Genomic DNA, 16,026 nt, shown 5'->3' with positions numbered 1-16,026 from the left:
AGTCGTGGAGTTCTGCCATTACTCGTACGGTACATTTCAACAAAGCATGTTTTTTTTAAGTATTTTTAAATATTACTTATTTAGAAGTGACCTGGCCATCACACACGGTAGCTCAACGAAGTTGAATTATCCTCATCAGGCGTAAATGTTTAGCAGCAGCAAAACACTCTAAACGCGTGATTCTAAATGTGGAGGGGAAAAATCAGAGGACCCGAAGAAAAATAATCCATTCGACCACGAGGAGAGAGAGAGACGCAAACTCCAAATATATAGCAGCAGGCATCGTCAGGTCGTGGGCATACATGGTAGTTAACATCTCCCTCGCCACCGTAAAAGCATAACCATTTAAGTGTCGCTTCTCATCCTTCATCTCGCCTCCCGAGTCTCGCTTCGGTACCCCCCCACCCACCAATACCACGGGTATTGGTGGCTGGTTCCAGGGCTCCGCCACCGCTATGCTGGTTCCAGGGCCTCTCCACCGCTATGCTGGTTCCAGGACCCCGCCACCGCTATGCTGGTTCCAGGGCCCCGCCACCGCTGTGCTGGTTCCAGGGCACCGCTATGCTGATTCCAGGGCCCCGCCACCGCTATGCTGGTTCCAGGGCCTCTACACCGCTATGCTGGTTCTAGGGCCTCTCCACCGCTATGCTGGTTCCAGGGCCCCGCCACCGCTGTGCTGGTTCCAGGGCACCGCTATGCTGATTCCAGGGCCCCGCCACCGCTATGCTGGTTCCAGGGCCTCTACACCGCTATGCTGGTTCTAGGGCCTCTCCACCGCTATGCTGGTTCCAGGGCCCCGCCACCGCTGTGCTGGTTCCAGGGCACCGCTATGCTGATTCCAGGGCCCCGCCACCGCTATGCTGGTTCCAGGGCCTCTACACCGCTATGCTGGTTCCAGGACCCCGCCACCGCTATGCTGGTTCCAGGGCCCCGCCACCGCTGTGCTGGTTCCAGGGCACCGCTATGCTGGTTCCAGGGCCTCTACACCGCTATGCTGGTTCCAGGGCCTCTCCACCGCTATGCTGGTTCCAGGACCCCGCCACCGCTATGCTGGTTCCAGGGCCCCGCCACCGCTATGCTGGTTCCGGGGCTCCAACCCGTCGCTCGCTTCCTTCTCGCCGCCTCCTGTTGCTGCTGCTGCAGGGAGGCGACTCCGCTCCCTGCTGCTGCCTCCTGCTGCTGCTGCTCGTCCTGCTGCGCAAGGTCGGGCCTCTCCCTGTGGAGCCACTCGGCTGGGTTCGCCTCTCGCTCTGCTGCTGCTCCTGGCGCTCCTTCGCCTGCTCCCCCCCCCTGCTGCTACTTCTTCCATTGCTCTTCCTGCTCCTTAAACTAAACTATTGTGTGTTGTTGTGTTACCGGGTGCAAGGCCCCCTACTTAGCTGTTGTGCAGCCTCCTCTCTGTTGTGAGAGGCGACCCTGGGGCCATCGCCGACTACAGCAGCTCCTACCAAGTTGGGCCCTTGCCTGCTACAACACAAATCGAGCTGCAGACACAAACATTGTAACAGCTCAGCATCGTCACTCGAGGGGTGCCAGTGCAGCTGTTCACTACCTCGCCTGGTGTACAGGAGGTCGTGGGTTCGATCCTGTTCCAGACGCCTGCTGCTGTGTATTTGGAGTTTGCGTGTGAGCCACTTCGTTGAGCTGTCATTTATGGCCAGGTCGCTTCTGAAAAAAGAACTACACAGCTGAGTGGGCCTTACCTGATGAAATCAAGTTTAGTTTTATAGATTGACTAAAAGCAAGATGATCTTGAAATGAAAATAGTAGAGTTTATAATAATTCTGCACTGAGAGATGTGTGCTATTTGGGGACCCCACGGTGGCTAGGCAATGTTAACTACCTCGCCTGGTATACAGGAGGCCGTGGGTTAGATAGTTTTAAATCGAACCCAAAAAACACCTATGTTATGGAATGCAAATGTGATTTGCTGTTTATTATTCTTTGGGTCTTTCGGTAAAGTGACGTAGATAGGATCAAATTAAATAACAAAAAACTACGTTTCGATCGCAACACAAGCAGTCGTCATCAGGAAAAGGGGGTTAACCTCTAAAGGCAAACTGTTTATAAAGGTTTAAAAAATTAACCGGTAAAAACAAAGTTTTTCACTATAAATCCTTTATATACTTTCAAGAACCTGGCGGCTTCAATTTAACTGCTCTATAAATAGTCTCCACTGTACAGCGTGGGGGCAGGGATTTCATGCCATGTGGTTAGTCAACATTTGCGTCATCATGAAATGGGCGGCTAGAGTCCTCTCGTCCTCTGGCTTGAGATGGCTGCCACTTATGGGTCAGATGATTGTCTGCCACCATTAAGCAATTGGTAATTAAAAAATTTTTCTCCCTAAACTGTAAAATTTAGGAATTTTTTTTTTAACGAAAATTAATTGTCACGCAAAACGAGCCTGTGTGCAAAATGTCAGCTCGATTGGATCACGGGAAGTCGGTTAAAAAACGACCGAAAGATTTGCACGGTCGTAAGCAAGCAAGCACGCAAGCAAGCAAGTGAACTTAATATAAAGGATTTAAAAATGGGTGTAGCCCAAGTGTCCTCAGCATGAGCGGGGCAGCTAATGTTAATGTAAGTGATGGTACTCGTGGAGGGCAACGACGGCACTGGTGGTGGGCTTCCACCAATAAAGGGCTATGATTAGTGGTGATTGTAGTAGTGGGCAGTGATGGTCCCGGTGGTGGGCTTCCACCAATTAAAGGGCTGGCAGGTCTAATATGGAAACATTATAGCCAGTTACTTTTTGGTTCTTTCGGTAAAGTCACGTAGAAAGAAAATAAATTAAATAATAGAATACGACGTTTCGATTGCAACACAAGCCATCGTCATCAGGTACAAATGAATGAGAAAAAACAAACTTAGTAAACTTAGAAATATAATGCAATACAACACAGAGAGTCGGCTAACATAACAGTCAACACCCTACCTGGTTGATTGCGTTCTTCCAAAGAGTGTTAAATTTGAGAGAGAGACAAAACACATACACGGTGACACATAGAGAGACACATAAGCATAGAGAGACAACACAGAGACACACACATAGGCACACAGAGAAACAATGCCTCTGTGTCGAGGCCTTCAGTTTTCAGTTTCATTTATTTAATATCGCCCTGTGAGCCATTCGGCTCTTGAATCGGGTGCAACAGCAACAAACAAAAGACAAAAACATGAAAAAAACATCTTAAAGTGACTAAGTGCAAACAGAAAATTCAGGAAAAAACAAAATATTCCAGAAAAAGCACCGTACACCAACGCTGTGTGCAAAAATCCCAGTGGGATGCAAGCCAAACAACAACAACCACAAGACAACTTAGATTAAGGCCATCAGTCTAACTCCGTACTACAACAAACAAACATGGCTAAACCAAAAAACTTTTCGAAATCAATCACCAAAATAAAGCCATAAAAGCAATGTAACAGTGATCATAGGAACTGTGACCGAATTTCACAATAAACAACATGTACCACCAAACCCTGCAGCCATAGCTGGCTGCATGAGTCACTCTTCAACAGCAGGAGCATCAGTCGGAGTATCAAACATTTTCAATGCACCTTTAAGATCAGCACGCTAAATCAAAACACAGATCATACTTTGCAGCGGTCATCCGGAGCGAAACATTTTATTTTATCCTTAAATAGAGAGAGAGAGGTTCAGAGAGGGGGGGCGGGTAGAGAAATTTGCATGTCAATGAGAGATTTGGAGCTTTCGTGACTGCAGGAAATACTAGAGAGACAACACAGAGACAGAGAGAATTAACTTAATAAAACAAACTTAGTAAAATTTGGGAAAGTAATGCAATTCAACACAGAGAGTCGGTCAACACACAACGCATAGCCTGGTTGATTACGTTCTTCCAAAGATTGCAAAATTATAACTTAAGTGTGACATTTGAGAGAGACAAGACAGACACGGAGACACAAAGTAAGACACACAAGCAGAGAGAGACAACACAGAGAGAGAAAACTAACTTAAATCCTCTCCGTAGAGGTGTTTTAAACTTGATTTGGAGCTTTCGTGACTGCAGGAATTACTTTTTGGTTATTTCGGTAAAGTCACGTTGACAGAAAATAAATTAAATAATACAATACGACATTTCGATTGCAACACAAGCAATCATCATCAGGTTAGAGGCCAACTGAAATTCGGTTTCGGCGCCGAAAGTTGGCAAATGGCCACTTTCGGCATACTTTCGGTTTCGGCCGAAACTGATATTGACTTTCGGTCGTCAACCGAAGATCTATTTAATGTGTGAATCTGGCTACACAATCCGTAAAGCTATCACCCCAACCATTGGTAAAGAACCATTTGAGGACCCAATCAAAACCATCACCTTGCCATACATGGCAGGGGTCACCAAAAATATTTCCAAAATCATTAGCAAACAGGAACCAGGTTAAATTTAACACAGTACATTAAATTCGTGATCTGATCCCATCAGTGAAGAATGTAATCCCTGACATGCAATACCCAGGTGTCGACAAACGGAGCTGTGTCTGCGGCAGTAGTTACATTGGGGAAACTAAGTGACATGTCTCGGACCGTGTTCGTGAACATAAGGCAGATCTGAAACACGGTAGGACCAATACCTCGGCCGAGGCTGATCATTGTTTTAATGCGGTGGGCTTGTACAAAATGTATTTCTCTAAGACGAAGGTACTTTGCAAACCCACTGGCTATCAACAAAGATTCGTTCATGAAGCCATCCATATATATACAGACATAGACACAATTTCAACCGAGAAGATGGGTACAAACTCAGTAATTACTGGAAGGACGTTATCAACCAGTTGAAGTCATAACTGGCTATAATGTTTCCATTTAAGACCTGGCAGCCCTTTATTGGTGGAAGCCTACTACCAGTGCCGTCGTGGACCTCTAGGAGTACCATCACTACATTAACATTAGCTGCCCCGCCCATGCTGAGGATATTTGGGCGACGTCCATTTCAAACCTTTATAAACAGTTTGCCTTTAGATGCTAACCCCCTTTTCCTGATGAAGGCCGCTTGTGTTGCGATCGAAATGTCATCGTTTTTTGTTATTTTCTTTGAACCTATCTACGTCACTTTACCAAAAGACCCAAATACAGTAAAACCTTGGATTGCGAGCATAATTCGTTCTGGAAATGTGTTCGTAATCCAAAGCACTCGTATATCAAAGCGAATTTCCCCATAAGAAATAATGGAAACTCAGATGTTTTGTTCCTCAACCCAAAAATACTGTATTCATATAAAAATTATTAATACAAAATACCTTTTTATAGTTTTATTATTTAAATTTAATATAAAGAAATCAAATTTATTAATTAAATTTAATCGTGGCTGGTGTGAGGGAGACGAGAGAGGAGAGGAGGGTTATTGTGTAGGACAACTTTCACTTGCAGTACAGTTACTAAAGAACAGTCACTACACTTGGACACAAAATTAAAAAAATGTTTTACGCACACACTCCTGGTCACAACACTATAGTAAACAGTATACGCTCGCACGGATGTTGACTATACGGGTGAGGCACGCCAACTGAGACCGAGCATGGGAGACGATTACCCACAATCCCGCAGCGAGAGAGAGAGAGAGAAGAACCATCGGCTCAGTTGTGATCACGTGACGCTCGGCAGACAAAGTGTATATTGTACGTACTACAGTATTCGTATTGCAAGACCTCGCTCGTTTATAAAATGAATATTTATTAACATTTTTTGCTCGTCTTGCAAAACACTCACAGACCAAGTTACTCGCAATCCAAGGTTTTACTGTAATATGAATTCCTGCAGTCACGAAAGCTATAAGTCAAGATTTGCTGTTTATTCCCTCGCTCTGCCATCTCTCGGTGAGCAACAGGAGCAGCAGCAGAAATCCCCCATACTGCCGCGTCTTCCTTGGGACGGACGACGACGAGGTGGTAGAGGAGGTGGTAGTGGTGGAGCCCCCTTTTCCGCCCATGGAGTCATTTATTAAACGAGAAGAAGACGATGACGGAGAGGCTGGCAGTAGGATCTGGCTGGCAGTGAAAGTGGAGACGCAGGGGGAGGAGTGCGGCGGCGACGACGACGACCACGGTGAGAATTTGTCTCCCCCACCCCAGCAGAGACCGCCCATGTGCTCTGTGAGCCCACTCGTTGACAGATCGACATTAAACGTTCGTCTTAACACCCCCCCCCGCCCCGTCTTTTTCCCCGTTTCTGAGGCGGCTGCAAGTCGCAGGGTGAGTGGGTTGGGTGGGTGGGTTAGTGCGGTGGAGTGGGTGGGTTGTCCCCGTTCACCACCGTATACACGACTACACACTACAATACTATACACTACTATATACTACACTACACTACTACCCTATACACTACACAACGACACACTACACGACTCTTTGGGTCTTTCGGAAAAGCCACGTCGATAGAAAAATAATTTTTAAAAATATCGCGACGTTTCGATCGCAACACAAGCAATCGTCATCAGGTGAAAAAATACAGCAGGAGAACTGCTGAGGCAGGAAAAAATATTTAAATAATTTTTCTTTTCCTGCCTCAGCAGTTCTCAAAGAGTATGAATTCCTGTAGTCACGAAAGCTTTAGGTCAAGATTTACACACTACACCACTACACACTACACTTCTACACACCACTACTATAGACGACTATATATGACACTACTACCCTATACACTACTATATTATAAACTAGTATACACTACACTATACACTACAATACGCTGCAATATACACTACACTATACACTACACTATATACGATGCAATAAACTACTACCCTATACACTACTACACACCACTCCTAAATACTACACTTCTATACACTACACCATACACTACACGAGTATAAACTACACTAATATACACTACACCACTATGCTAACATTGAAAACTAATTTCTTTAGAACTGCTTGTGGTTTGTGCTTTAGTTTGTTGTCCTTCCCCCCCTTTCCCACACACTTTCGAATAGCACGGTTCAACAAACACACACGTGTACATTTAGAGAGAGGCATAGTACTAGGAGTGCCGTTGTGCAATTTTAAAGAAGTTGTTTACTCACCGCAGATAATCGTAGTGACACGACCGCCGCCACTCTACGACAGATGACGCCAAAAGCTGTGCCACACCACAACCCTCCCGTGTGGCCTTGTCGGCAGGAGCCTCGTTACCGATAAAAGTTATTTCACTTTTCGATTTTCTTCCGGCTCTGTTTTCATGACGTACGTAGTGATGTACACGTATATACACGTGCGTACACACACGTACGTACACATACATACGTGCACTTACGTAAGTCATCGGTTTTTCTTCCGATTCCGTGTACGATTCCGGGTATGTCATGACATACATGTACACACACACGTCACCCGCGTTTGGAAGAAAAACCGATGATGTACGTCACTACGTACCTGGACGTACACGTACGTAAGTCATCGGAACTGAATCGGAAGAAAAACTGATGAAGTACACGTACGTACACTTACGTCATTTGAACGGGAAAGGGTATAATCACGGAGACGTGAGACTCGCTTGTCTCTCAGTAAAACTCCCGAGTATGCATCTCTTGCGTACGCTTTGTGCGCTGTTGTTCCATCTCTTCATGGGTTGAGAGAATTAGATGACATTTAAGAAGAAGAAGAGCAGCAGTAGGTGGATTTTGAGGAGGACACGTCAATCTGAGGGATGACGGCCTTCTGGTCAAGGCTCACATCACAGTGGCATCCATGACAGGGGTTTATTTTTTCGTTGTTGGGTTAGATCACGTAAATATAAACGTGTCGTTAAGCCCGCCTCCGCCACCACCCGACACAGGCAATCAGGAAGGGGATTTGTCACGTAAACAAAACGTGGTTGTTGCGTGTTGGAGAGTAAACCCACATCACAACATTTACAATTCGAGTAGCCGTGACATTTCGCCAGTAATTACAACAACAACCAGCTTCGTCCAGTGATGGAAAATATTGATCGCGAAAGCCTACTACTACTACAGTCGAACCTCTCTTAACGACCACTCCTGTTAACGACTAATCACTTAATGACGGGGCTCCATGGAGCCCAATGTGTTCGCTTGCCGAACATGCCCCTGTTAGCAATGGGCAGTTGTATGTACAGTCAATATCAATTAATGTATTGATTAACCATGTTTATTTTAATATGATGTCTTTATGTTTTAATGTCAATATTATAAAAGTACGTTTTTTTGGGTGAAAAAGGGTATCGGAACTAATTAAGTCTTTAGCGTGTATCTCCTATATTCACTTAATGACCAAATCACTTAACGACCTAGAAGGGGTTGTACTGTATGACTACATGTTAAAACTGTCACGGTGACAGCCAACAACGCCCGTGAGAGTGGTCACGCTAAACAGTGGAGAAGGAGCGATTTGAATCGGCTCGGCACGTGTTGGTGTCGGATGGATTTTGACATCGCAGGGTCATGAGAGGTGGTGGCGGCTTTGGAAGGACTATCACCCAACAGTGGATTGACCGTGGATGATGATGATGACAGATGGGTTAGATTACATAAACATATATGTATCGTTAAACTCACCAACCACCCGACAGCCAATCAGTAAGGGGTTTGTCACATAAACAAAACGAGGCCAATGTGTTACTAGTACAGCACTAACCAGTTGTTGTGTGTTGGAGAGTAAACCCACAACGTTACGTGCAACGAGTGTCCGTGCTCGTGAATCTGATTGTGATAAAAAATAAGAATAGGTATTTATTTTGGATACAATTTTGGATACTGGCAAAAAAGGTATCCTATAGATAAAACTGCTCCAGCCGAGAACACAATATGTGTTCTCCTACTTGCTTTGTCTTTGTACTGTTCACCTGTTGGCATTCGCTGTCTCTGATGTAGACCAATCAGCTTCAAAGACAATGCGTATATTATCAGAGCATGTTTGCGCGTGTAGTGTCAGCGGAGCGGGAGACAAGGTTCTTGAGGAGGCACCTTTATTCAACACTTTCAGGTTCACAGATTCGCCCTCGCTTCTCCCAAGTCGTCTAGCCTAGCCTTGACACAATCCTCACCGTGTTACACCGACGGCGCCGACCCAGACAGCCAACAACTATCCAGCCGCGCAATATCTCGCGAAGACGGCAGTGATGAAGACGGCAGTGATGAAGGCGGCGAAGACGACAGCGATGACGAGACGAGTCCACTTCCCAGAACCGGCAGCCACGAGCTCCCGCTCTCCGCTGCGTTTATGCTACCCGGCACAGCCTGGCTCTTCCCTGGCCACGCCTCCCTTCTCACTAGCGGGTTCCAGGGGCTTACAGATGGGGTCCTCCCTGACCCTTGCCCCAGTTCCTCCGCCTTGGCGACACACCCGTGTATATGCTCACCGGCGTGTGTACTGCTCGGCCACCACAGTTGCCATTGCTGGACAACAGACGGCGCTATTACACTACACATGTATCGACACGAGTATGTATGGTTAATGCAGACTTTATGCCTTGCAAAAAGGTATCTCTCCGGTGTTGGAACATCTTTACACAACTCCTATTTTTTTGTATACTGGCAGAAAAAAAGGTATCCCGTAGGTATATAACCTGTTCATTGTTCGCCTGCGATGTTTCATCTCTCGGCCGAAGGGGCGGACGTGCGTGCCGGAGAGGAGGATGGTCGAGAACTTCAGGTCAAACGAGAGGCGCGGGAGGTTGAACGAAGGGACCTGCACATTGTGGAGGTCGACCCTCAAGATCCGCTGGTTGGCGACGGTTCATCTGTGAGACCTGGAGAGTCGCGGGGGGATTGTTTGGGATCGTCAGGCATGGCGGAGATCGAAGTGGAGGTGGGCGACGACGACGATGGTGACGGTGAGGGAGGGGAGGGAATTCCGATGGATCTTGGTCGCTGTGAGGGGTGAGGTCTGGTACAGAGGCCTCTCCAAGCTGTCGATGTGGTGGTAGAGATGGAGATGGCTTTGGGGGACTTAAGTGATAAGTGTACAGGGGAGCTCCATGTGTATGTTTGGGGGTGCTGTGGTGACTTAGAAATGTTAACTCCCTCGCCTGATATACATGAGGTTGTGGATTTGATCCCGACACTGACGCCTGCTGTATATTTGGAGTTTGCCTGTCTCTCTCTCTGTGGTTGCATGGATTTTTAGCCGGGTACTCCGGTTTTTCCCTCCACATCTAGAATGATCCACATGATGATAAGCCACTTCGTTGAGCTATCACTTGTGATAGGCAAGTCACTTACCTGGTAAAATAACAAAAAATGGTTTAATTTAGTTTAAGTGTCGTAGTTTGATGTTCACAGCCCCCTCACCAATGACTGCATCAACAACAAAAATTAGTCGCGTAAAATGTGGGTCTACAACAATTAATTTGGCCACACTACATCTCTGGTAATGTAAATATTGGTTTTACCATCAGGAAAAAAAATGTTACTCTCACGTGGCAGGGCAGGTAGGGAAAGTGCTTCTCCTTCCCACGTGCTATATCAGAGGTCATTTTAAAAGGCTTTTCAAAATATGGTTTGGTGATAACTGCTTCCGTGGGCCTTTCTCTCATGTTAACTCTGCGAGGTGGGGGGGGGCATCCAAACGTATTCTTCCGTCTCACGGCATGACGACAAATAGGTGTGGGGAAAAAAACAACAACGGTCTGAACGTTTGTGTGACAGGGATGGTCGTGGACGGTGCCCCGGAAACGCTCTCCCATGTGAAAAAATCCACCGGGACGACCGCCACAGCGACAACGACGACCCGCGCCGGAGAGAGATCACACGGCTGCTCGGTGTGCGGCAAGAGCTTTGTCCGCCCGTCGGACCTCAGGAACCACGCGATGAGCCACACGGGAGAGAAGCCGCACAAGTGCTGCGTGTGCCAGAGGGCATTTGTCGCCGTGTCCAACCTCAAGAACCACATGAGGGTCCACAGGGGAGGGAAGCCGCACTCGTGCTCCGTGTGCGGCAAGGAATTCAGCCGCCCCTCGGCCCTGGCGACGCACGCCGCGATTCATGCCGTGCAGAAACCGAACGTGTGCCCCGTGTGCGGGAAGGGCTTCAGTCGCCCGTTCACCCTCAAGTGCCACTTGGCGCTCCACTCGGCCGACTGCCCGCACGAGTGCCCGGTGTGCGGGAAGGGGTTTGCCAAGGAGACGCAGCTGAGGAACCACGAGATGATCCACACGGGCAAGTGGCCCCACGTGTGCACCGTGTGCGGGAAGGGCTTCGGGCGCCCGTTCGCGCTGAAGGCCCACGCGATGATCCACACGGGCGAGAGGCCCCACGTGTGCACCGTGTGCGGGAAGGGCTTCGGCCGCCTGTCCACCCTTCAGAACCATGCGGCCTCGCACACCGGTGAGAGGGCGCACCGATGCCTGGTGTGCGGCAAGGGCTTCAGTCGCCCGTCGGCCATCAGGGGCCACATGGCGCTGCACACAGGTGAGAGCCCGCACCGGTGCCCCGTGTGCGGCAAGGGGTTCACCGAGTCGACGCAGCTCAAGAGGCACGTGAAGAGCCACACGGGAGAGTGGAGCCACCGCTGCTCCGTGTGCCAGAGAGGGTTCTTCCGCCCGTCGGAACTGAAAACTCACATGATGAACCACACGGGGGAGAGGCCGCATGAGTGCTCGGCGTGCGGCAAGGCCTTCAAGCAGTACGCAGCCCTGAGGACCCACATGATGAGCCACACGGGAGAGAGGCCGCACAAGTGCTCGGTGTGTGGGAAGGACTTCGTGCATCACGCGGGCCTCAAGACCCACATGCTGACGCACACGGGAGAGAGGCCGCACAAGTGCTCGGCGTGTGGCAAGGACTTCGTCTACACCGCATCCCTGAAGAGCCACATGAAGACGCACACGGGAGAGAAGCCGTACAAGTGCCCCGTGTGCGAGAGGGACTTCCGGCACTCCACGACCCTGAAGAATCACGTGAAGACACACGTGGGAGAAGGAACTTGCGCGATCGGTGAGCGGGAGTAGTTTTGATTTGTCAAGCCCTTTGTGAGAGGTGCACATGGTACACGGCAAGTTGTATACAATTGGTGTCAGAGGCTGTGCGTGCTCCATGCTGTGGGATAGTCAGGGCTCATAGTACCGATCATATCTCAGAATCCGAACATTTATTTAAACGGCAGGAGGAATCCGATGAGCTATAAAGCTCTCTTTCACAGATGTCCAGTAGGGGCACGAGGGCATAACGTTACAACAACAATACACAGTACACACAAACACGATATGACTACAAAGTACAAGACAGGTAAACAAATCACCCAAACACATACAAATAAAACGAAACCAGGCAAAGCCCACTGGTATTTACTAATTTTTCAGAAGCGACCTGGAGAACACAAATGATATCTAAACAAAGTGACGTCATCTGCAAAAAGCAACGACGCCGCCTCCATGCCCCCGTATTGGAAACTCTCCCTTCCTCGGCTGCACCTTGATATCCTCCCCATGAAAATCACAAACCGGGGTGGAGACGAGATGCACCCTTGGCGTAACTTTGCCGCGGTTATTCATGAGCCTGTGAATACAATGGAGGTGAGAACTCAATTGTTCCCAAGAAGCCACCTTCCTCTTTCCCCCACTGGAAATACATCAAAATTGATGCTCTTGGTTTTGGTAAACTTCATGACCTGCTCTCGAAAAGGACAACAATATGCAACTTTGTCAGATGCGGCTTCAGCCAAGGAGCTACAGGAGAGCTCGAACTGGACGGTCACGTCAATGACGAGGGTGTGGTCACCTCTGGCAACAATCAGATAAAGTTTCCCGTAGATCACCTTTATCAATTCTCAAATAGGGCTCCTTGTAGATCGAACAACCCATTTCCACCGCTTCTACTGCCAAGGTGTCACATTTTATTGCGGAGTGCATTCCTGGCTTTCTGGACCGCTGGACACTGTCCAAGTATGTGTGAAAGGGATTCAAGTCGGGGCGAGCATTTCCTACAGGACCGCAGGGCTCCTTCCCTGCCTCTCTTCAGGTTCTCCCTTATTGGGTATATATTACTCCGCAGTTGTAATGCAGCGATGTAGTGGCACTCTGAAGCCACGCATTGCTGACTTTATCCTCTGCAAAGTTTACAATACCTATACCTTCAACTGGTCTTTCACACCATCTTCAAAACTTCATGTTGCCTCCAGTCACATGGTATCGACCAAATGGGTTTTTTTGGTGCCTTGAAATTCCACCCCTCTCAGCTCATATTGGGATATGGAATTTGTGTCTTTTCCTGGCCCATACCCACACCTTGAGTGGACACTATATTGCGGGTGACCTTGTCCGAGGATTTTCTTACACCGTGCAGCCTCAAATGAACCGATGGGATCATACTCTCTAGTGTAATAATGCCTAGACCTCCGTCTCAGGTCCGAGAGTCCAAACCCCATCACAGGTGGAGGCAGAAAGGTGTAACAGTTGGTTTACCCCATTTATATTCTCCTGATCTAGCGTGAGGAGAGTAGACGATTTATAATATCAATGATCGATCTCCTGGGTAGATGAATCTGGGGGGTACAGGCATACCCCGTTTAGCACGGGAGATGCGTGCCTGGAAAGCGCTTGGTGAATGGGCGCTATATACGGGGTCATAACATAGGCCCTATGGAGATGTGTTTCCGACATCGTAATTTATCACCTACGACCAACACACTTGATTTGAGGCTTTCGTGACTGCAGGAATCCATACTCTTTGGTTCTTTCGGTAAAGTCACGTAGAAAGAACCAAAGAGTATGACCAACACATTAGGGGTTCATTGGGTTATTGGAACAATATTACGGATGATAAACATGACTTATAAATACGGTTAATGGTACAAAATTTTGAAATAACAAAGTCTACTCACCAGTGCATGGTGCGACCCCGATATGGTGAACTTGGCAGCGCTGGGAGACAAGATGGGAGTTGCAGCATCCGCCCAGTGGCGCAGTCCAATCTGTGACTTGGCTTCCACGGCCCCCACCCCACCCCGGTTTTAGAGGAAAGCGCTCATTGGCGGAGAGCGAACACCGCGCTAACTCGACTATGATAGCACTCGCTCATTGGCTGAGGGTGGAGAGCGTGAAAGGGCACTAATACTGAACAGGATTTGGACGAGAGCCTACACCGCGCTAACTCAAGCACGGCTTTTCATCCTTATTTAAATTTACTGAACGTTAAGTATGTAATGTTTTTTTGTAATAAACACTGTATATATTTCGTTAAAATAAAAATTTGCCCGAGAACAAATAGCTCTATAACGAATCAGTGCTGTACGCAGTAGCGCTAAACGGGGTGTGCCTGTACATGCACGTTAAGAAGCTCCACTTTCTGGGCGGGTTTAAGTGGAGCTTAATCAATCTTGGATATCCAGTCCTTCAATTGCACTGTCATACCTGGATTTTAAAATACCTGTCCATGGACTGATGTTTACACCCAGGTATTTAATAGCCTCATCAAGTGGAGTGTTGCATCACAGACACTCCATGGCCTACAATTGTTGACTGTGTATGAATCTTTCGTTGGAGTAAGCATAAAGCCATGGAATTTCTTGGCTTGAACAACTAGCCCAGGTAATTTGCATAAGGATTCCAGGATGCCGATATTTGTGGCCATTTCCTCACAATTTACTCACTCGCATCAGATCATCGGCAAACAGGAGTGAAGTAACTGTTAGATTCGATTGAATATCCAACTCCGTATATTTCTAGGGCAGATACCAGCGGGTCCATAGTCGGGTTAAATATCAGGGGTGACATGGCGTCGCCCTGCTTCACACCAGCTTTGTTGTTGATGTCTGGTGTCCAGACCCCTTTGATCTCAAATTATGTTGTGGCATTCTCATCGGCGTTTTGAATGATGCCAACCATGTGCTCATTGACTTTCATGTACCTCAGAGCCCACAAGATGTGGGCATGGGACACGGAATCAAACGCCTTTGCTACGTCAACGAACTCCACTTCAAGCGACTTGCGCGTTATCTTTACATGCTTCATAAGGCCTTGCAACACCTTAACATTTTCCGAGCAGCCTGGTGCAGCTAGGAATCCACGTTGTCGAGCATTCAGAGAACAGGCATGTTCCAGCCTCGCTGTCAGAATCCTGGAGAACAACCTCAGGATCATACACACAAAATCGTTATTGGTCTCCAATTACCGAGGTATACCGAGGTACTTAAGTTCTTCCTCATTCGTGACCTTGGGAATTGGGATCGATCTGTTCCTCTTTGCATTTTGGGGGATGACACCAGTGATCAGCCAGGCATTGAATAGGGCAGCCAATGCTCGCCCTTCAGGATCCACTTTAATTATTGATTACTTAAGAATGCTATCTGGATCTGCTGTGGAAGACTATGTAATAGCACCCATGCACGGCCAGCAATTCTTCCTTTGAGATTAGGGATTCAAAGGGCAAATATTTCGCTGACCTTGATGACTTAAAGTGACCCAGCCCTGGGAATGGAACAATAGTTTCCCACTTATTACAATGACTCGTAAATGTCACTAAGTGGTACTTTGCAACTCTGATGTTCCGTGCCAACAAGGACCAAGGAGGCGAGCTGAGAGCAGTTCTTTGAAAATAAGCTTTGGTATTTCATGTACCTATCTCTCTTCTCAAACATATTCTTCATTCTAGACTCTGCATCGGGTGGGGTCCTGGAATGTGGCGTTTTTGGTTTCCTCAACCTCATCGCTCGTAGTACTGCTGCTGTGGCCGAGTCAACGAAGTCATCATACTGCCCCGATCACATTCGATGCTGGCTTTTCTTGGTGCCCAATCATCCTACTGGCACACAGCTGCTGCACTGAGCTTAGCCCCTATCGTCTCACTCGGTGGGGCCGACATTGTTCGAAGCTGGCTTCAAAGGAACCTTTTTCCGCTTATTCAGGTTTCGTCTCTTATCCGAGATTTGCCGGCTAGTTTTAGTCACCAGTACCCTCAGCAAATAATATTTTTGATATTTATTTTCCCTTGACAATGTATGTCGAGTCGAGCTATGTTTGCTCTTTTTCAGAAGCGACCTGGCCACAAATAATAGCTCAACGAAGTAGCTTATGAGGAAATTTATAGCAGCTAAATTATCTTAAAC

General features: G+C 47.7%; 1 protein-coding gene across 2 annotated transcripts; it reads left to right on the top strand.

Moving 5' to 3' along the window:
* The first annotated feature begins 572 nt into the window (after positions 1-572).
* On the top strand, positions 573-14,186 carry LOC144737648 (uncharacterized). 2 transcript variants are annotated; one of them, XM_078620418.1, is made up of 4 exons: positions 573-1,203; positions 5,853-6,070; positions 9,593-9,817; positions 10,632-14,186. In XM_078620418.1, exons 1-4 carry the CDS (start codon positions 590-592, stop codon positions 11,930-11,932), a joined length of 2,358 nt encoding a protein of 785 aa, XP_078476544.1. In that variant the 5' UTR covers positions 573-589; the 3' UTR covers positions 11,933-14,186. The 2 variants fall into 2 exon arrangements, with proteins under 2 accessions (XP_078476544.1, XP_078476545.1); XM_078620419.1 differs by lacking the exon at positions 573-1,203 and adding an exon at positions 1,210-5,643.
* The last annotated feature ends 1,840 nt before the right edge of the window (positions 14,187-16,026 follow it).

Source organism: Lampetra planeri, chromosome 72, assembly GCF_965212315.1.
Source record: "Lampetra planeri chromosome 72, kcLamPlan1.2.h2, whole genome shotgun sequence".
Taxonomy (NCBI): Eukaryota; Metazoa; Chordata; class Hyperoartia; order Petromyzontiformes; family Petromyzontidae; genus Lampetra; species Lampetra planeri.
This window is presented reverse-complemented; position numbering and strand designations above follow the sequence as displayed.

Bases quoted from the DNA above. Each gene is read 5' to 3' on its own strand.
- LOC144737648 (XM_078620418.1), top strand. From the start codon at position 590: ATGCTGGTTCCAGGGCCTCTACACCGCTATGCTGGTTCTAGGGCCTCT. The intron at 1,204-5,852 runs GTCGGGCCTCTC...GGTGAGCAACAG, and splicing joins TGCTCGTCCTGCTGCGCAAG to GAGCAGCAGCAGAAATCCCC. The intron at 6,071-9,592 runs GTGAGAATTTGT...TCTCGGCCGAAG, and splicing joins CGGCGACGACGACGACCACG to GGGCGGACGTGCGTGCCGGA.